Source organism: Dipodomys ordii, unplaced genomic scaffold (assembly GCF_000151885.1).
Source record: "Dipodomys ordii isolate 6190 unplaced genomic scaffold, Dord_2.0 Scaffold21, whole genome shotgun sequence".
Taxonomy (NCBI): Eukaryota; Metazoa; Chordata; class Mammalia; order Rodentia; family Heteromyidae; genus Dipodomys; species Dipodomys ordii.
In genome coordinates, this window is record NW_012267237.1 from 8975537 (window position 1) to 8997416 (window position 21880).

At 39.7% G+C, this 21880-nt stretch overlaps 1 protein-coding gene across 1 annotated transcript in view; it reads right to left on the reverse strand.

Moving 5' to 3' along the window:
• The window catches only part of Dnah5 (dynein, axonemal, heavy chain 5), a 197962-nt gene extending 179380 nt beyond the window's left edge, over positions 1-18582 (reverse strand). Inside the window, exons 1-12 of the mRNA XM_013013842.1 lie at positions 18453-18582; positions 16351-16448; positions 15744-15878; positions 14815-14899; positions 12724-12884; positions 11394-11615; positions 9151-9288; positions 7342-7518; positions 6653-6766; positions 5915-6022; positions 3731-3853; positions 2934-3149 (exon numbers count right to left, since the gene is read on the reverse strand). Of these exons, the coding sequence (XP_012869296.1) occupies positions 2934-3149; positions 3731-3853; positions 5915-6022; positions 6653-6766; positions 7342-7518; positions 9151-9288; positions 11394-11615; positions 12724-12884; positions 14815-14899; positions 15744-15878; positions 16351-16448; positions 18453-18582 (1707 nt within the window). The remainder of the gene's footprint in view (positions 1-2933; positions 3150-3730; positions 3854-5914; positions 6023-6652; positions 6767-7341; positions 7519-9150; positions 9289-11393; positions 11616-12723; positions 12885-14814; positions 14900-15743; positions 15879-16350; positions 16449-18452) is intronic.
• Positions 18583-21880: the final 3298 nt, after the last annotated feature.

Here is a 21880-nt window from a genome sequence, read left to right on the forward strand (position 1 = left end):
ATTATCTCAATATTCTTGACCTTTAAACACAGAAAAATATATCATCACACCCCCCCAAATAGCTTAAAATGAAATAGGTAACATTGATCAAGATGTATTGTATTCATATGCTATTTTGTTGAATGGAAACTCCTTTGTACAACTACTTAAAGATAAAAATTTGCTGGGAAGGTAGCTCAGTGGTAGAGTGCTTGCCTAGCATGCATGAGGCCTTGGGTTCGATTCCTCAGCACCACGTTAACAGAAAAAGCTGCAAGTGGTGCTGTGGCTCAAGTGGTAGAGCGCTAGCCTTGAGCTGAAGAGCTCAGGGACAGTGCCCAGGCCCAGAGTTCAAGCCCCATGACTGACCAACAAGAAAAAAATAAAATAAAAATTCAATTAAAAATGATAAATAACCGGGTGCCAGTGGCTCACACCTGTAATCCTAGCTACTCAATAGGCTGAGATCTGAGGATTGCAGTTCAAAGCCAGTAGGGGCAGGAAAGTCCATGAAATGCTTATCTCCAATAAACCACCAGAAAACTGGAAGTGGCACTGTGGCTCAAGTGGTAGAGAGCTGGCCTTGAGCTGAAGAACTGAGCAACAGTAGCCAAGCCCAGAGTTCAAGCCCCAGGACCAACAACAACAACAAAAAAGATAAATAAATAGTCTTATTTTTTCAGTTCTTACTTTGTTCTGCTTTATTATGTCTTGGCAGTATAATATCACATACTATATCCAAATCATTTGGAAATACTTTGCATTTTTGAAAATAGATATATGTATAATAAGGGCCACATCTGTGTATTAGGAGAGGTTTTTTTCCCTCAAAAGTTTTTCGCATCTGAAATCATTTAAAAAGAATCCTTGAGTAGAACTGATTAAGATACTTTTTGCCGAAGAGTTTAAATCATCTCAGAAAATAAATAAGGCTTTAAAAGAACACCAACCAACACAGGAAGAGAATAATTACATCATAATATCTACAAATGAGATACTCCCTTCTAAGCCTCAAATGTTTTAATGAAATGTCAAAGCATAATCTACCACTTCAAAACTCTCTAGAATTAGTTGCTTCCTGTTGTCCTGACAAATATACACTGAGGAGAGAGGCAAAAATTAGGCAATTCATCTCCTTGAAGACACTACTCTCATACATTTGGTTTGCTCTCAAGAATGAACTGAAATGCTCTATGATCGTTCCTAGCCAGGTACTACGCCTTCCGCACACTCAGGCATCTGCCCGGTTGACAGATGCATAGAATTTGTAAAAAGAAGAGTGAGCCTCCATCCACTATCTCCTTTCTACTGGAACATCAGTTCAATTTTTTCAATTGACAAAACTGCACAACTGTGTAACTTTCTGAATCGAGTCTTCTATAGGCCAAAGAGGGGGGGGGGAACCAACATGGTAATCTAGAGGCAGAACTTCCCAGACTGGAGTGAGGAGTGGACATAAAAGTTCGGATGGGGAAGAGGAAGGAGGAGGAGAGAGGAGAGAGGGAGGAGGTGGGGAAAGGAAGGAGGAGGAGGAGGAAAGGGAAGAAGAAGGAGGGAGCGGATTCGCTCCCCTGGTGCCATTTTGACTTTCTTACTCTAGCACTGACACAGAAACCTTTACATCATGCTTTCAGAAACCAGCTACATCTTATCTCCATTTGGTCTATCCATTTTAATCATTATTTTATTTTAAATGTTTAAGGCAGCTTTCCAGTATTTTTTAACAGTTTAGAAGAGACTTTATCTGCATTTAGATGTACAATTCAACTTTTCACTCAAAAATGTGTGTTGAAATGTGCTCCAAAGTCTTTTCTTTCATGAAAACTAGAAAATAATTCATGATTCTAAAATGAAAAAAAATTCCATTCTGTCTTTGTCTAAAAATACTTTCGAAGCAGATTCTTCACCTTGTAAATGACACCTACAAACTTTATGTAAATACAACTCTTTCATAAAACCTGATATAATCAAGGAATTAAAGATCCCTTACATTGGCCTAAACTGCTACAGTTAAAAAAAAAAAAAAGGTAATGTGTGGTGGCAAAATTGTAAGAAATTTTTCAAATTCAAGAAGAAAAAGAATCTTTTAACTATTCATATTACTGTCCCTAAACAAGAATAAGTTGACAATACCCATAGTAAGAACTCCAACACAGTTTATAAACTTATCCTTTCAAAATCTTCAAAATGAGCCAGGCACCAACAGCTCATGCTTGTAATTTTAACTACGAAGCAGGCTGGGATCTGAAGATCACAGCTGGAAGCCATCCTGAGCAGGAAAGTCCCTGAGATTCTTAGCTCCAATAAACTACTCCAAAAAGACCGGAAGTGGTGCTGTGGCTCAACATGGTATATTGCTAACCTTAAGCACATAAAAGCTCATGGACAGTACCCAGGCCCTGAGTTCAAGCCCCAGGACCAGAAAATAAACGATTTTCAAAATGGTTTTAGCTCATTGAATCCATTTTTAAAGCTGAGATTCATTCCACAGATGCCCTCACAGGACAAAGGAGAAAAATACTTGAAATAATTGAAATTTTTAGAGTTACAATAAATCTGTTACTTCATATTTTTAGAATGTGTCAAAATGACTAAACACACAGATAATTGAATGTCACACAAAAGTAGGCATCAAATAATGCGCGACACATGTTCTTCATTAAACAGTTCTTGTGTGAATAAATGAAATATAAGCTCTATTTACATAGGTTCCTTATGCTAATAATGAGAATGCCTTGTCCTAGTGGCATTTAATTTTAAACTATTGGTACGTTATTGTTATAACCACATATCTGAAAATAACATATTAAGACTATTATGCAAATATAATTTCCTTATTATTAAAGGACCAGGAGATTGTATTTTGTATTGTAGACTGATGATTTGAATCATCCTAAATGCCAGTTTACATAAAATATTACGGTTTAGTTATGGACAAGAGTAGCACATAATACCTGGAATTTAATTATCAAGTTATCCAGCCCTTCGATTTTAGACTCTTGAAGGACAGAGTATGTCTTGAAGGTTTTAAAGATGTCCATTATCTTGGATAGACGTCGGTGAAAAGTTTCAAATTTTCCAAAAATATACATCTCACTAAATTCAAATTGCTTTTCACTTGGATTTTGTTTAAGCTTCTGTTTTGTCTGGTGAAAGCAGTGTTGATATTCCTACAAATTAAAAGTCAAGAATGAGAAAGGAAACATACCGTGTTGGGGTATGGCTGGGTAGAGAGGACTTAGCATATTTACCGCCCTAGGTTCAATTTCCACAACCAAGAACAGAAAGGAACTTAAAGCTACTAAAATCACTGCATTTCCTAAAGTGCAGACAACTACAAAGCGAGGATGAAGATAACTAACTCTTCAGTTTTGTGCCTTTATGTTTATCTATCCATCCGAAATGTCATCTTTTCTCATCTTCTGAGCTTTTAGACACTGCATTACTAATGGTGCTACTCAAAACAGGCTGTGAGGTCATCACTCTGGGTCTATCTCCCCGTTGGTCTCTAAGATGCTCGAAGAAACCCATCTCCTCTTAATCATCTTTGTGTCTCCAGAACTTGGTGTGGTACAGGAGGGTCCCAACAAAAGTAGAATAAGTGAAATACATTTCTGAAAAAGGTTTTACCATTCCATTTTCTTCACAGTAATAACTTATTCTTCTTTTTTAGCAACCAATGATATAATTGCTCAATAAGAGGGCCTCAAAAATAACAAACATCTCAATATGTTACTAATCTAACTGTTACCTGCTTAAGTTTAATGGCAGATAATATTTTTTCCATCACGACATCTTGCGGCTGGTTCCAGATAGAGGCGGTTCCGCTGTTGGTGATATAGGCTTTGCATGCAGATATCATCTGATTTGTCACCTGAAATTTTCCAATAAAATAATGTTAGGTACATATAACAGCTGGGGCTTATAAATCAAAGTTGAGTCATCAACTCTACTACTCAGAGATTGAGCTTTGGGTTTATTTTCCCCTCTCAACTGTGATCTAGCACTGACCCTTTAATACTGTGTAAACCCTTTGAAATCAGGATTGGAAGCACTCCAGAAAACCAACCGTGGAGCCACCTTGTTTATGCAGAATGAAGTTTTAGCCAACCAGAGGACTTGCTTCCCTGGTGAGAGTTTGCCCGATCCGCTCAGCTGACCTGCTCTAACACCTGCACACAGTTGACGAGCACCATGCAAAGTGCAGGCCACCTGATACAGCATGGAGCCACGGCGTGCAGTGAAATGTCACAAGATGATCCCAGAGGGGTGAATAAAGCTAACACTTGAAAACACCGAGACTCTATTCAACCCTCCAAACTTGAAAAAACAAAACAAAAATCCTACTTAGAGCTTCTTGATTGCTCTTTTCATAAAACAAATGCAGACTCAATGTCCTCACGGGGTGCGTGGGGGGACACGGGGGTGGGTGTTCAGGATTACGAGCGAGAGCATGGTTGAACAGGATCCTCCACTGGAACAAAACTTCTGATTCAAATGACTGGGGAGAAGGGGAGTCTGACCATATTTTTTTTTCTAAAAATGAAGTCTTTGCAAAAAATATGCACACAATCTAGATCAACAATGTAGATAGACTTTAGGCTCTCTTAGCCAAAGGCTCACCCCTCTGACACTAGCATACAGCTTTCAAGTACAAAGATGCAAAGAAAGAATCCTGCCCGGCTCCCTGCGCTAGAGCAGAAGGACTTCGGGGGCTCCCAGGCCTGAGTCTCTATTCCCAGGGAGTAGAGTCTCTCTTCCACTGAGAACGTAAAGCATGGGTAAGTCACAAGTTCTTCTATTTTAAAATAGCATTGAGACTGTCTGCCCAAGAAATGTATTCATTACCTTACTTATGTAACTGTAACCCCTGATATCACCCTTACAAAAAAAATTAACTTAAAAAATGAACATGTGTGCCCTGAATATGAAGAGAAGTCATTAATTTCTTAGAGGCTGTTCTAAAGGCCTCACCATAGACACTTCCCCGTTTGGACATAAGGTTTAAGCATCATTATGGTTTGGGCAGAACCATTCTAATCACTTTATAGATTACTGAAACATTGTAAGTGGCTTTTATGACTCTCCTCATACCACCAAGTAAACAACTGTGGCATCAGATAAATGTGGAACAGTGGCATATAAAATATGAAACAGGAGAGAGCCAATTAAATATAGTTTTCCTTAATTAAATTTTGCCCACTAGAAGAAAAAAAATGATATGCTAAATCACACAGGACAAGAAATCCCCAAAAGAATCTTATTTTGCTTTTATGATACAAATAACAAAATATTTATTATAGTAATTACTTTGGGAAATAATGCTTTATGTGCCAGAATTCACTTCTCACATAAATTTAATTCTATCTCTACTGATGGACTAAGTTCTTAATTTATAAGATGCAAGCTAGTATGGTAGCTTAACTGATAGAGGGCTTGTTTAACAAGTCTGAGACCATGAGTTCAAACCCAGTATGACTACCATATGTATGTGTATGTGTGTGTATTATATATGTATATATAAATATATATTACATATATGAGTATATATAACATGTAATATATGTAATTATATGTCATATATACTAATATATATAATATATATTTACCCACATATATAAACATTGGATTAGGCCAAGATATGGTAATTTTTGGGGGGAGGGGGGTACGGTCATGGTGCCTGAACTCTGGGCCTGGGCGCTGTCCCTCAACTCTTCAGCTCAAGGCTAGCGCTCTACCACTTGAGCCACAGCGCCACTTCCGGCTTTTTTCTTTTGCTTATGTGGTGCTGAGGAATCAAACCCAGGGCCTCAGGCATGCAAGGCAAGCACTCTACCACTGAGCCACCTTCCCAGCCCATAAGATATGGTAATTTTTAATTGACTGTTGACAGACAAATATGTGGCCATCCATCAAGTCTCCACTCCATGCTTACCTTTACAAATAGAGATGTGATCTTCTCAGAGGTGTTATAGTAGTGAGAGATACTGTAGATCATTTTAATAGCATTTATAAGTATAGGAATAGCATCAATCATGGATATCTGGAAGGCATCACAAAAGTTTTCAGGAAAAAAGTACCAAGTTCAGCAAAATTCTAATTATAAAACCTTATCACTCCATCTTCTTAGCCTAAGTGAAGCTTAATTCTAGGTACTTAATACCTGATATGAATATATTTAACAAAAAGTTTACTTTTATTATTTTATGTGTGTATATGTTTGTGTATATGTGTGTGTATACATATATATATAATCAAGTTCTATTTCCATACAAGAAGCATGAACTTGCTGATAATGACAAGGAGGTTATGTTAACTATTGGTTTTGTGATAAAGAATAACAGACACTTTTTTATGAATTAGAAGATAATTTTTAAATGCCAACTAGTATTATAAAGTGTAATCCAGAATGTCAACTGGAACATTTAATATAAAAATATAATTAATATGCAATAAAATTTTAATATAAGACATTTTAAAGCTTCAATAGTTGATAGATAATAGAGAGAGAGAGAGAGAGATGAGACAGACATAATATACATGAATGTAAGGTATGAAATGAAATTTTTCTAAAACTTTTCCCAAGAATATATCTAAGAACCAAAGCTCAGCATTTAAGTTAGCTGGTGTGGAAAGGGTTGTTGGTAGACTAAAGGAGGAGAAACAAACTCACAGGATCACTGTTGTACAAGGGATCACAACATTTTTCAAGTGTGTACAAATACTTGACATTGTCTTTTGCCTCATTGGCTGCATCAGTGATTCGAATATCCGTCTCTCTCCAAGTCTAAGCACAATACAAGAAAGCAGTCTTAATGTTGCCCCTCACAGAAAATCTCCAACATAAGACCAACTAAGGGCCACTGCAAGTCCTTTACGTCAGACTTTACATTTGTTTTGTGCAAGCTGCACAAAACTGAACCCAAAGGTTGAGAATCATTCGCTTGCCCACACACACACACACAAGGAAACAGATTTGCTGTTTTCAGTTGTTAAGTTTTGCAATAATTGTTTTACCATATAAACTAATACAGCAGGACCAAAAAAATTAACAGGTAAGTTTTCATCTTTATTACACCTCACTGGTCTGAATTCATTATACGTGTGTGTGCATGTGGGTGTCATTTTATTATCATTGTAGCTTAATTATATGTAATGGCCTCTATAATACACAAACACATATGTACAAACCCCCAAATATCTACAGATTATTTCCATAGTATTCAAATTTACATAAGGGCAATATTACCCAATCTGGAAAGACCTTTCACACTGATATAATAATACTCTCCCTAATTACTCCATGCAATTATGGACATAGACCTCTCCCTCTCCTGTTATAAGGCACAAAATGGCGAGAACCTTGAGAAGTTTCGACTTGGCCGCAGCCAGCACAGCCAGCACAGCCTTCACATCTGGGCCTTTCAGCTGATCCAAAAGATAGTGGAATTTGGAAAGCCTTTTTTTCCAGTGCTCTAACTCTGCCCGGGGTCCAACATCATCAGCTTCCTTCCGCAGCTGGTTGTTTTCTGCAAGGACCTACCAATGCACGAGAAGAACATGAAGAATTGCATGAGGGAGGAATGAAAGTTAGACATGAGTGAAAGCCCATAGAAATAAATCACGCTACCAAAATCACAATACTTGTTTTTTAAATTGGGTTAGTTGCACGCTTCAAACAATGACTTCTTTCCATGTCTATATGCACCCATTTGTACAACTTCAATAAAAGATGAATTCACTTGTACTAACTAAACCCTGCTTATTAAATGTATTTGACAGAGGCTCTAGAAGGTCTGGATTCAGGAACCTTCATCACCTTTCATTTTGCTCTATCACTTTAGAGCAATACACCTTGGAAAATCCCATAACTGAACAGGTTAATTTTAATGATGCTTCTTCTTTCTATAATGTCAGTGTCAGACCGCTGGAGGAAGTAGGCAGCAGGGAAAAATATCAGGTCACGGGGGAAAACAGGCTGCTGCCAGAAGGACCACGTCCTATCAAAAACAACATCTGAGTCAACCATTCTTCAAGTGCACTGGCCTGAAACCGATCAAACAGGCAAAACAAGCTATGTGCTACAAGTCCCCGCTCCCTACAAGTTCTGCTTTTACCCCGCCTATAAAAGCTCTGCTACAACCAAACTCAGCTCAACCTCTCTGATCCCAACCAGGGAGTTTGCCCGGGAGCGTACCCCAATAAACTTTCCTTCAATCTTTTTATTCCTCTCTGCGTGGTCTATTCTCACCTAAAACCTTACTTCAGTTTCCTTTAAGACTTTTCCGGATGTTAGGGAAATGAACTCCAAGATAAGTATTCAAATGTTTTTTGTTTTTTTTTCTTTGTTTCTAACATATTTATAAGATGATTTCTATGTTGCTTTGTATGTCCCTCCCCCACGGTATAACTGCTTTCACTGTATTTAATGTTGGTATAATTTGTGGAGGGGAAGGGAAAAAACAAATCATTTAACTAGGGATACAGGTGGACCCATTGCAACAATGAGATGTACAAGTCGTTATGTCAAAAAACGAACTTTACAAGGGGAGGAGGATCGGGTGGGGGGAGGGGAGGAGTATGGGAAGGGATGGGAAGGAGAAACAAAGGAGGAGGCAACAATGCTTGTTAAGAAATGTACTCATTATCTTGCCCATGTAAGTGTAACCCCTCTGTACAGTATTCTCACAATTTAAAAAATTAATTAATTAATTTTTAAAAAAAGACTTTTCCAAAAGGTTTAAAGATCAAGTTCTCATTTGGATGACACAATGAATTAGAAAACTCTTCCTGTTTTGACTGTAAATTTCTCCAAAAAGTTGTGCAAAGTATAGTCTTCCAGTTTTTCAAGTATGTAAATCCATCTGATTTCATCTCAGGATTCTCAGACTTCTTTTTTTTATTTATTTTTTAATTGTATCTTCATCTTTAAGTAGTTGTACAAAGGAGTTGTCATTCAACAAGGCATATATGAATACAGTGCATCTTGATCAATGCAGCCCTCATCCCTCCCAACCTCTCACCCTTCTTCACCACAGGCAAAAGCCATATTGAACCTCTCTTCTTTTCAAGTACACTCAGTCAGATTGTCGTCAGTGGGATCATCATAATAGATGTCCTCCTCTGACTGGTTCTATAATGTGACATCTGAAATCAGTTTCCGGAAATTACCTGCTCTGTCTGCTTGATCCACACTTTCATACAGCCCTCTACTTTTTCCAAAGTTTCCGGGTTGCTCGCTAGAGCCAAGTAGTCCATAGGTCCCTTCAGGGCTTTCAGTTCAAATATATCACACTTTTGAAGGTTCACCTAAAGTGAAGACTGAATAATATTAATATGATGCTTTTTGTTATTAAAAGCACACACAATTTCTGATCAATGCTTAGGTCCACAGATATCCTCTGCTCTATGCTATCTTCTCCCTCTGCAAAGATTATTTGAAGCACAAGGCCCAATATATAGTACTACAAAAGACTAATTCTCAAGTCAAATTTGGGGCCTAAAATTAAAAAGAATGAGAGAGAGAAAGAAGGAAAGAAAAAGAAAGAGAGAGAGAGAAAGGGAGAGAAAGAGGGGCAGAGAAAAGATATAACAAGACAACAAGACCAGGAAATTAGTAAGAACTTGGAAATTATTCAACAAGCTATAAAAACCAAAGCAAATGGGATGGACAGCATGGTGGAAGCACATAGTTCTCAATCTGTAACTTATTCTTTCTTAGGCCTGTGAGAGAAAAAGACCCCTGTGTTCTTACAGTTCACAAGCACATTGGTTTGCATGGGGTAGGAAGATAGACTGTGACTTCACAAAGAAACCTATCATGTTTTTAAACATATAATACACCAAATCACAAGATGGACCTCTCTTTGATTTCAACAATCTTCCTATGGGAAAAAGTGATCCTGACAACTCATGTGGCTCTGAATGCAGCTCAGGGCCCAGTCCAGCTTGGATGTGAATCTCAACATGTTCAGAATCAGCAGGAAAGATTACAGTGCTTTATCAGTGTCAAACTCCATGGAGTCACTTCATGAAGCTCAGGTCCTACTTCTGGAAAACCAGAGTAGAAAATGGGAAGGTAGCCACAGTGGTCTCACCCTCAGGGTCTGTCACAAGGAATGCCTAATTGGAAGTCTTCCTTAATGCTTCCCATTTCTTTCATAAGCCTTTGTATTTAGCCCCACCTGTCCTGACTTCTAATGGTCCCAACTCCTGACTCCCAAGCCCACTCCTGCCCAGATGTGCTGCTTCTGCATACCTTCAGTGCCAGGATGTACATCTGTCCTGTGCACACTGATGGACCTTAGACACTGGGACTAACCCCCTTCCTCAGTGTTACATTCTTGTGCAGGACCCATTCCCATGGAGGTGCTGGCCCTACCCCCAGCCTTCCAGCTAGAAGGGTTTTCCAGCACTCCCACATGACACCATGCCATCAGGAGCTGATCTGAAGCCCACAGACACCTCTGGCCCAGAGAGAATGACTCTTCCTATGGGGTGCAGAAGAGGAGACCATCCAGCTTTTTGAATACTCCTACTACTATATGAAGTGGAACCATTTGCAAGCCTTACCACTACTTTGGGGGATGGAATGTCAACAGTTTCATCTGGTCCAACCTGCTATTTTGTTTTCATGGTACAGTTAACTATAAATACAGTGCACCATTAGCTGTAGTTGTCCTGCCCCTATTATTCATGTTTGGTAAGCAGACTATCTCCCCTCGATACTCTAATTGGATCAGCATTGTCTAAAAAGGAAGGGAACAGCTATATTGACATGCTTATCATAGAAACCCCCCCCATTCACTCCCCTCCCCTACCTATGCCTAACCTGGCCTTTCACCTTCCAGGTGTTGGCTCATCTCCTCTCTCTCTCCCTCACCACCTCCAGACACACACATAAGCATCGATGTGCTCAGTGAGCCCACACCATCCAGAAGATAATTCTCACATTCAACATGCTTATTCTTAAAGGGATCTGGAGCCAACCTGTCCTTTCCAGACATAACAGTTCTTTTTTCCTTCTTCTAGCACTCCACTCTATTTTCTACCCACTTCCTATCTCATGTACACACACACACACACACACACACACACACACACACATGTGTTCACGCACATGCCACCCTGAATCCAAACTCATTCATCAGTGTCACAGTATTTCATACTCCTGTCTTCACTGCCAAACTTCTGATGCATAAAATCCAACATCACTGCCAACATTTCTATGGAGCCCCTGAAATCATTAATCATTGTAAACCATCACATCCTGGGAGCCAAGAACATTGCCTACAACATTGTTGAAGATTTTCCAGCATGGTGGAATGAAGACCATGTATAAGAAATATCACCCGCTCAGATATTATCTCATTGACAATCTGGTCATTTTACAGGAACTACTCATCCTTTCTTACCTTCTCTTTCAAACTCTCCTGTGCACCTGACAGGATGCCCACAAAACCTTCCAGAGAGCTCAGGAAGTCCTGTCGAATGCTTGATGCATCTTGAAGACTCTCTAGTTCACCCCAGCCATGGCTTGAGGCCCTGAGTGCAGGAATGAAGACATCAGAGAGCAAGCGTCTCACAGTGTTTAGCAGGCCACCATCTGCTGTATCTAACACATTGAAGCTCACCTCCTGGGAGACAATTGGGAGAATGTTTTGAGTAAAAACTACCCTCAGTGACAACTTAGCCATATAGTCATTTCCAAATGTTGTTATTAAATCAAATATCCAGTGAACTTACCCAACAAATTATTGTCATACACCAGTTGAGAAAATAAGCTTTATACCATCCTAAACTATAATCATCAAAATAAAAGGATGAAATAAATAAAACAGAAAACATATCACCGAAGGTGCTGTCTAGTGTATTTGCTCTAAGAATGCACCCATTAGGGGACAGGGGATGCTTGAACTGTGCATTTTGTATACAAAATAAAGTTAGAGGTCCACTATTTGAAATCTTATTGTAAGTGCATGAAACTTGTCATTCGGGAAAATGATATATGGGAAATATTTTTCAAAAGGCAAACTTTCACTGTTCCCATAGAAATAATTTTAGCTCAATTTGATAATATACTAAATCATGTGATATTTAGGACCCTCTTTATCAAAAGATTTAAAGGATATATCTTATTAATTGTTTGTTTTAAATGCTTTAAAAATTACTTTTTTTGTCAGTCATGGGGCTTGAACTCTGGGCCTGGGCGCTGTCCCTCAGCTCTTCAGCTCAGGGCTAGCGCTCTACCACTTGAGCCACAGCACCACTTCCAGTTTCCTGAGCAGTTTATTGGAGATAAGAGTCTCACAGACTTTCGTGCCCAGGTTGGCTTTGAACCATGATCTTGAGTAGCTAGGATTACAGGAATGAACCACCAACACCCAACTAACACTACTTTTTTTTTCACCAGTCACTGGTGGCTTATGCCTATAATCCTAGCTACTCGGGAGGCTAAGATCTGAGGATCACAGTTCAAAGCCATCCAGACAGAGAAGTCTCCATGAGAGTCCTACCTCCAATTAATACCTCAAAAACTACAAATTTTTGAGCAAAGCTCAGGGACAGAGCCCTGAGTTCAAACCCTGCAACCAACAACAACAACAACAAAAATCCTACTTTTTTCCAGTGCTTTGAAAGTAGTTTTGGACTCCCATACCAAACACCACGGTGTCCATGAGGAAGGATTCTTTATGTGCAGTTTATGTAAATTGGGGTGATTCAAAGTAGACAATTGTCCCCTACCCGGTGGATGTTCTCGGCTGTGATGGCTTTGGAAGGGTCAGACCTGATGAAGAACACACACATCCCAGTAAGAGCAGCATCTTTCCCCTCAGTCACGAACACCTTAGGTTTCCTCATCTTTCCGGAAACAAGACCAACCCCTGCCGCAGGTCCAAGCTGACCTGCAAATGCAAAAGAATGTCAAGATTGTAAATGTTGCTTTTCTATCCACCAGTCACCTCTCAGAATGAAGCTGCCTTGTTAAAATGTCATCATTACCGGCTTGCCCACTTGCATAATCTCTAGCCTGATCCCTAAGGGACCTCAAAAACAATCTGCCTGATTCCAGATCACACACAGATCATAGGTTCATTTTAAACTTGTTGTTCCAGGGGACAGTGAGAAAACAGACGCTGTATTCCAGGATCTCTGCTAGGTACCCTGTCTATATTATTAAAACCCACACTCTTTTAGACAATGTCACCTCTTCCCTTCACATTGTCCCTGATGTTGTCCAAAAGGAGATGTACTCTTTGCCTGACTTATGTAACTATAATCTCTCTGTTTTTAGTATTTTCAAATAAAAATAATAAAATAAATAAAACTCACAACCACCACGAGGAAGTGTGCTATCCTAGGCTGCACAGACCTTAGGAAAGCCAAAGTCAAAAGCCACCTCTTACAACCAGCAAGGCCTCTCACTTCTCCATGCTGCCCTGCCCTCCTCACTTCTCCATGTGCACCCTCCTCTCTCTCGCTCGCTCTCTCTCTCTCTCTCTCACTCTCTCTCTCCCCTCCCTCTCTCTCCTCCCTCTCTCTCTCCTCCCTCTCTCTCTCTCATACTCTCTCTCTTTCTCTCTCTCTCCCTCTCCCCTCCTCTCTCTTCTCTCTCTGAGCATGTTTTAGCTTCTGTGTTTATGTCCTGTGAAACCTTCTTATTGCATGTGAAATTTGTATAGGACAGAAGACTTAACCAGGTTCACAGAAAATCATGTTCCCTGTGAGTTCATGTTTTGCAATCTGAGGGAAAAATCAAAACATGTGCCTTTTCATTTTTCAATCAAAATGTAATGAACTTTCTGGGCACAAAATGTGACACTGATAACTGGAGATGACTTAGGATGCGTATGCATCATTTCTTTAGCTGTTAAAAATGTGCACTTGTATTATATGCCAAGGTCAGTAACTATTTTCCATCTTTTTGAACAGGGTCATAAAAGGATATTATAATATTTGAATAAATGTATATTTAGTATGCCCCTGTTTGGCCATAAAAATTATATTAACCAACCAGGCATAGTAGTAATGCTTATAATCCCAGATAAGAGCCAGGCATAGTAGTAATGGCTGTAATCCCAGGAGGTGGAGAGGGGGTGGACAGGACAGGAGATGATAAATTCCTCACCATCCTTAGTTATATAGCAAGATCCTGTCTCAAATATATATATATGCACATATGTATACATATATAAAGTTACTTAAAATATAACAGGAAAATGACATTTGAATCCACAAAAAAGATTTGCAAATTTTCCTAAGTGAAAAACAACTAAATCTGTCATTTCATACCACATATTTAAATCAGAATCAGCAGAAAATAAACAAAATGAGAGTTCAGTGGGGAAAAAAATGGTTTTCTGCTTATGGCAAGCATTTCTGTGTTAAACAGCAAAACAGATGCCTACTAGAAGTTTAGAACAGAATCACGTAGAATGAACTAATGTAGGAGAGAAGGAAGTCTGAAAGTAAAATTATTATTCCCCCAGTGCTAGCATAGCCAGACAGAAGGCAAATGACATCAAGTGGGAACACAGAGGTGCTACCCCACTCTCCTCTCTCTCTCCTAGGTGAAAATAGCCTCTTCGCTCAGCCATGTCCACCACACACAGGGCCCCTCAAGCTGTAAGAAGCCCAGCTAGTTGCCCAGTGGTTTTACCTCTTCTACCTCTTCATGTCACTCACCAATTAGTCTGACATTCCTGGGATATGTCTCATTATAGTTAATTTCTTTTTTTCCGTAGGTCCAAGACTCAGTACCTGCTGCTTTCACTCACTGACTAGCACTCTACCAACTGAGCCACACCTCCAAACCCCTCCTCATATTCCACATACCTGTTTCTGCTACCTCCACATCTTGATAGTAAAACATGAGGTGCCGGAGGCCCCCAACAGCAAAAAGTTGGTCTATTCTTTCAATCTGGAAAAAGGCAAAGGCAAAATAATCACTTTGTTTGAATTAAAATCTGCATTTAAATCAACATGGATGGCCTTTAAAAAAAAAAGGACCATTATTGTCATGGGTCTTCTTCAAACAGGAGTACAAAATCCCATGCACCCCACAAAAAAGGGTCTCCCTATAGTGAAAAATGTCTCCCTATAGTGAAAAGTTAATTCAAAGAAGCAATTTAATTAACCATAGAAATATTTTCAACATATGCAAACTGGGGGAAAAAAAGAACTGGTTTTTTCATTTTTGCTAATTTCCAAGATTTAAACACAAATGACTTTCAGTTAACCTCAAGTCAGAAACCCAGTTAAAAACCACATCGACATGATTGCTATTCAAAGGCAGCAACTATGAGAACACATACGGCTACCTATGGATACCTACAATCCCTTTAGTAGTCACCTGTCATGAGGTTAAGTGTCTAGTGGACTGATAAATAGGATCAGTGAATGAATACATACATACGTACATACATACATACATATTTACTCAGTAGTAGTTAGCAGCTTGAGAGGAGCTTTTTCTCCTCAACCACAGGTTCCAAACAGACATAAAAACTCAGCTTCATCAGCTGACGAGACACAGGATTGCTGCTAGAATCATGGGACTCAGACAATGATGGCAAGAACGATTATTCAACCCAGAGATGTGGAAAGCCCCCACATCCATTCTGCCCTCTCTGTTATGAGCTTTGTTCACTTCAAAGCAAGCATTTTTCCTCTACGGCACCACCCAACATCCCACTGAAAGATGGCATCCATAGACTGCTTGTGTCCTCCACAATCAAGTCAGTAAGAAGTCCAGTGCAACACACCTGATTCCCCTCAAGAATGGCATCTTCCACTTCCGCTTTGTCCAGGTCCACACAGGAAGCTACAATGGCCAGCAGGTAGTCATGCCTCCCATCCAGGTGAGCCCGCTTGGCTTCCTTCTCTTCCTTCAGTCTTTGCTACAGGAAAGGAATTAAAATGTCATATTGCAACTCTTGTTCTCAAAGAGATTCATTTTGTAAACATTTCATACAATTGTGGAATTTTTTTCCCTGCCTCAGGGATTTGGGTAATAGACAGCTTAATGCTATCAGTTTTTATGTACAATCTTCTATTTTTAGAAATACCACTGTGTTTCTTATGGAAATAAGGTATGCTTGTTGTTTTGAAATTGCCTAATACAGAGAAGCAACAAGACATAAAAATCATCTGCCATCCAGAAATTGCTAGTGCTAACATGTGTTCTAAATCTTCACTGACTTGCTTCTATGCACCTCTAAGCATTTCACTGTTACACAGTAATAATTGTTTTGGTAACATTTCTTTGCTCCATCATTAATGTAATATCCTTCTGCCTTGTCTCCTATCTTTCTTGTTTGTCTACCACTTTATATCTGGTCTTGGAGTTAATTGCTGAATGTCACTGCTCACTTCTTCATCACCAGTGGTTGGCCGTAATGAAATGTGTTCAGAAACCATTGTTGGCAGTTTGATACACATCTTTCCATGCTCTGTGTTCATACAAACATCTGCAAACACATGCACACATCTGTAATTATATCACATCATAAAATCTGCTTATGTATCTCTCCCCTAACAATGCATCCTGCTGCTTTCTACTTTAATACAGATTTCTTTTTTTTTATGAAAAAAGTTTATTACTGCTCTCTGATGTTGATATTCAATCAACCAAGCAATATTGAGTCCATAAATATCTCCCATCATTCTCTCTTTTTGCCCCTCCTCCATGGCTGTTCTCTCATCTTTATTCACACTTGTCTTCATTTTGTTTGCTTTTTTTTCCTTTTTTTTTAATTAATTTATTTATTTTTTATTTGTGAACATACTGTACAGAGGGGTTACAATTACATGGGCAGGATAATGCGTACATTTCTTACCAAGCATTGCAGCCTCCTCCTTTGGTTTACCCTTCACATCCCTTCCCAGCCTCCCCCCTCCCCCCCAATCCCAACCCTTCTCCTCCCCCCCCTTCCCCCCCTTCCCCCCAGACCAACGTTGTAAAGCTCGTTTTGGACATGACAACTCAACAGCTTTTCCTTCCATTTGTATTTATGTTCTAATCGGCTTCTTTAAGCACACTGCCTTTAATGCTCATCAACAAACCCTACAGGGAGAAGGAAAGGTGGCCTCTGGCCCCTCTATATTTCTTCTTCTAACTAACTTTTTCCCCCATCCATCCCCTTCTCAAATACCTTATATTAAAGAGAATAAAGACTAAATACTAAGAATGGGGACACAGAAAGCTAGAAAGAAACCTAGGTTGTTTTGTTTTGTTTTGTTTTTGTTGGTTGTAGGGCTTGAATTCTGGGCCTGTGAGCTGTCCCTCAACTCTTCAGCTCAAGGCTAGTGCTCTACCACTTGAGCCACTGCACTACTTCCAGTTTTTCTGGTGGTTAATTGGAGATAATAGTCTCATGATTTTCTTGCCCGGGCTGGCTTTGAACCGCATACTCAGATCTCAGCCTACTGAGTGGCTAAGATTACAGGTGTGAGCCACAGGCACCTGGCAAAATTTAGATTCTTATAGCTATTTTTGAGTTCCTAGCAGCTCACTATCATCTCCCTCTAGACTTCTGCCCCCGTGAGAATGAGGAACCTTTGTTTATATTTTTGGGATTTGTATCATTTATGGAAAGTAAGAGATGCATACCTTCAAAGGTTTGCCACTGCTTATAAGTAAAGTTAAAACTCACCAACCTGACCTATAGAGCCATTCATTATCTAGCCTTTGATTTTATCTTCATCAAGTTTCCTGGAAGTGCATGAAGCAATTGGTAGAAACCGGTCCCCTCTCTCTTGGTCTTCCTCTCTTTCATTCTTTTACTGATCCTGTGCTCCACTCTGAAGCCACCCATGTTCAATCCCTTTCCCAAATCAGATCCTTGGAAGATTTCATGCATACCATGATAATTATAGTTTAAAATGCTGAGATTCAATTCTTGGAATTTGAAAGAAAATAGATGTTAATTTCTCTCCACAAGGTGGTAAGTGTAGGACTAAGAAGTCAGCTGACCGGCACAGACTCCATGGCTACAAACTATTAAGATAAGGACTGTATACTTCTTCTTGGTGACAATAAGGTGCTCAAAAGGATGTGACTTTCATTTAACAAAGAAGCTCAGCACCACTGGCTCATGGCTGGGAAGCTGAGATCTGAAGATCAGGGTCAAACACAGCCCAGGCTAGCCTTGAGCAAAAAGCTCAGAGCAACACCCAGGCTCTGTGTTCAGGCCCCAGGACTGGCATAAAAATAAATAAATAAAATATTAACTATTAACACTGGGGTATAATTAATGAGTAAAATTTTATCTATTTATTTATGATATAAAATGTTTTATATATAGTGAAATTATTACCAAAATCAAGCTAATTAACACATTTTACATTCTAACACTTTTAAATCACAATTTACAGTTACATACTTAACTAACAAACTTTTATTGAACCCTAAATATATGCCAGAGTTTGTGGTAGCTACAACCACTAACATTAAAAAAAAAAAAAAAGCTTACAGCTGTAAAAACTACAGGATGGCATAAAAGTTGCCATAGGAGGATCAGACATATTGGCCCCCAGACATATTGGCCCCCAGTCCTCCTCTTCAGAGAAGGAGTGAAAGAGAGGACCTCCCGTCTCATGCATGATTAGAGAGAGGTGGCAACAGGACTAAGAGGAGAGCTTTCAATAGAACATACAGGCTGAGATCTGAGGACTGGGTTTTAAAACCCGCCCAAGCAGGAAAGTCCATGAGACCCTTATCTCCAGTTAACCAGCAAAAAGCTGGAAGTGGAGCTATAGTTCAAATGAGAGTGGTTAGCTTTGAACAACAACAAAAAAAAAAAAACTAAAGGAAAACACCCAGGCCTTGAGACCAGGACTGGCACAAAGGAGACAGAGAAAGCTTTCAGCAGAGGGCGTTTAAGCCTACAGTTGGAAGAGTGTTGGCCATGTTTCCAGGACTTCTGCACATATGTGCACAAAGGTGAGAGGCCTGGGAAAATAGCAGAAGACACTCTGAAAGAAAAGACTAGGAAATCACCGTGGGAAATGGGAACAAAATCTGATTATAAAAGATTGGGGCAGGAACACATTAGAAATCATGAATATTCTCTGGAGTCCCCAGAGAATCCCTGGTGAGTTTCAAATCAAGAGAGACAGATGCTGAACTCTGTGCAGTGCTGGAAAACCCCTCACCGACAGCTGTACAGAGAGTGGAGGCAGTCCGGGGATGGAAGTAGCATTCCCAGGGACTGGGAACCGCACTCATGCACTGAGCTCTTGGATATTCTGGATACAGAGGGGCAGAGCACAGGTGAAAATGGCTGACCAGCCACTGCAAATAAGAAGAAATGCATTGAATATAGATAGACATTCAGCTTCTCAGTCTAGCACAACTGATGTTACAGGGCAGGGCTCATCCTGGGCGTGGCAACAGCATTTGGTATCTACTGTATAGATGCCCACAGCTCCCCACCAGTGAGCTATGACAGCAGAAAGTGTCTCCAGACTGCCAACAGTGAGGGATAAAATCACATGCCATCAAGAGCCACTGATATGACACAGTATAGACATATGCGCAACACATAAACAGTACTGCTGATGTAAAAACCGTAATGTGAATATTCACAGAGCACAACCTGGAAAGAGGAGGGGAAAATAGAGAAAGGGAAGGGAGGGGAAAGAAGGAAAGAAGTATAAAAAGGAAGGAAGGAAGAAAGAAAGAAGAAAGAAGCAAAAGAAAGAAAGAGAGAAAGAGAGAGGAAGGAAGGAAGGAAGGAAGGAAGGAAGGAAGGAAGGAAGGATGGAAGGAGAGGAAGAAGGAGAAAGAGAGGGAGAGGGAGAGGGAGGGGAGGGAGAGGGGGCAAAGGAAAGGGAAGGAGGAAGAGAAAGAAAGACCATTGCTATTCTTATTCAATTTACAATTAGTTCTCTGAACTACCTGAGAGACAGTTTAGGTGAGGAAGAGGTCGAGGTTTTGGTTTTTTAAAAAAAAAAATACCAATATTCTTGCCATTTTTCTAAAAAGGTCTTGACACAAAGTCTAAACTCTACCAATATTCTTGCCATTTTTCTAAAAAGGTCTTGACACTAAGTCACACGCCATAAAGTCAGACAGAAGAAAATGGAAGTTCATTTCCAAATGTCACTAAAACCTGAAAGATGCCTTGTTGTTTTGAACTGTTTTCTACCTTCCTGGCTGGGAGACATACAACATTGTTCTCAAGTGATATCTCTGAGTTTGTAGCAAATGTCTGTAACAGCTTGAGACCACAGAGGTCAACCCAAAACAAAACATGCAGCAAAGGCTCAGTGGCCAGAAAAGAAATAAAAGAAGTAGAGAAGTAGAAGATTCAAGATGGGGGAAAAAAAAACCTACAGGCTTCCAAAGAAGAAACTTAAATAAGATTCTCCCATCCAATACATTCCATACAATCCATGACCTGATTTTATGAGATTCCAGATGAAGAAATATATATATTGTAATGTAGGAAGAAAGAGATAGGTCCCTAAAACAGAACAATAATTATTCTATTTTTTACTTAACTGTCACAGAGGAAAATATCTTCCAAAGCAATTTTATGTATACAAAAAAAGAATGATGAGCATTTTTAAAATAAAAGTTTCAAAAGCTATTTTTAAAAGCACGTGAAGTTGAATATGTTCTTTCTTGAACTGTTCAGTCTCCTAAAGACAATTCACACAAAGTTGCGCCTGGTGCCTTGATCAGTAATTAGTCTCAGCTTGCAATGACTTAGTAAGTTGTCCCAGCATGAGAGGGTTTGCCTTTCACTAACACAAAGAAGTAAATAAATCCAAATAAATGGTGGTTAGCTCTGTGAAATATTAGTCTATAAGCTTCACCATGCAGCTTCCTCGTGCTCAGAGACATTGGCAAACAGTCTGGAAACCATTTATCTTAAGTTGACTTCTCCTACTGGCCTTTGAAACATGTGAACACTCAGAGACAGAAGGCCGAAAGAGGGCAAACAATGTCAAGTGTGGTGCCACACAACCGTGAGCCCTTACTCAGGAAACAGAAGCAGGAGGACTTTGAGTTAAACCACCCTGGGTTATGTAGTAAGATCTTCTCTCAAAAAATAAATCTGTAATCAGGACTCTTAAATGTGCATAGTTTTGTTCCCTACCCCTGGCTGTTCCTCTACGGAACCTTCATGCTTGTGTCTGAGCTCAGAAGATGACTGAAGATGAACTAGCGTGCCATCTTCACCTATTATGCTGCACGATCGCTTTCTCTGCCATATGACTTTCCTAATAAAATTTTCTATCACTTTCACTGAATTCTTCTCATCCACATGCAAGGATCCAGGTTGATTGGCTGCACTGAATTTCCAGTAATAACATGTCTTTTGTTATAGACATATTTTCTGGTGATGACACTTAGAGGGTGAGAAAGAGTGTGATATCCCACCTTCTCACCTCTATGGGAAAGAGTCAATGGGTAAATTAACCAAGTGATTCATGACAAAGCACACCCAACTAAGAGCCAAATACATTAGCACAGATCAATATGGATCCATAATTGTGAAACAGAATTCAGCCAATAGATCCTCAGTTCTGCTATGCTTTGGGGAACTCAATCTGTCTCACACACACATACACTTGCAGCATAATAACCACCCTGCTGAGCTGATATCACATTTAAATTATAGACGCTGAGGGAAGTGGTTGTTACTCATTTCTACCTTCCTCTTTGCCTTCTAGCTTTTTCCGTTTAACCCACAAGGCACACGACCTCTGGCAACACTCCAAGATGCTCCTTGTCCCATCTGAAGGTTCTCTGTGATTGGCTCTTCATTCCTGATGTGTTCTATGATTGGCTGGGAGGACTCGTCACTCTTCATGTACTCTGTGATTGGCTGAGAGGACTCTTCACTCTTCATGTACTCTGTGATTGGCTGAGAGGACTCTTCACTCTTCA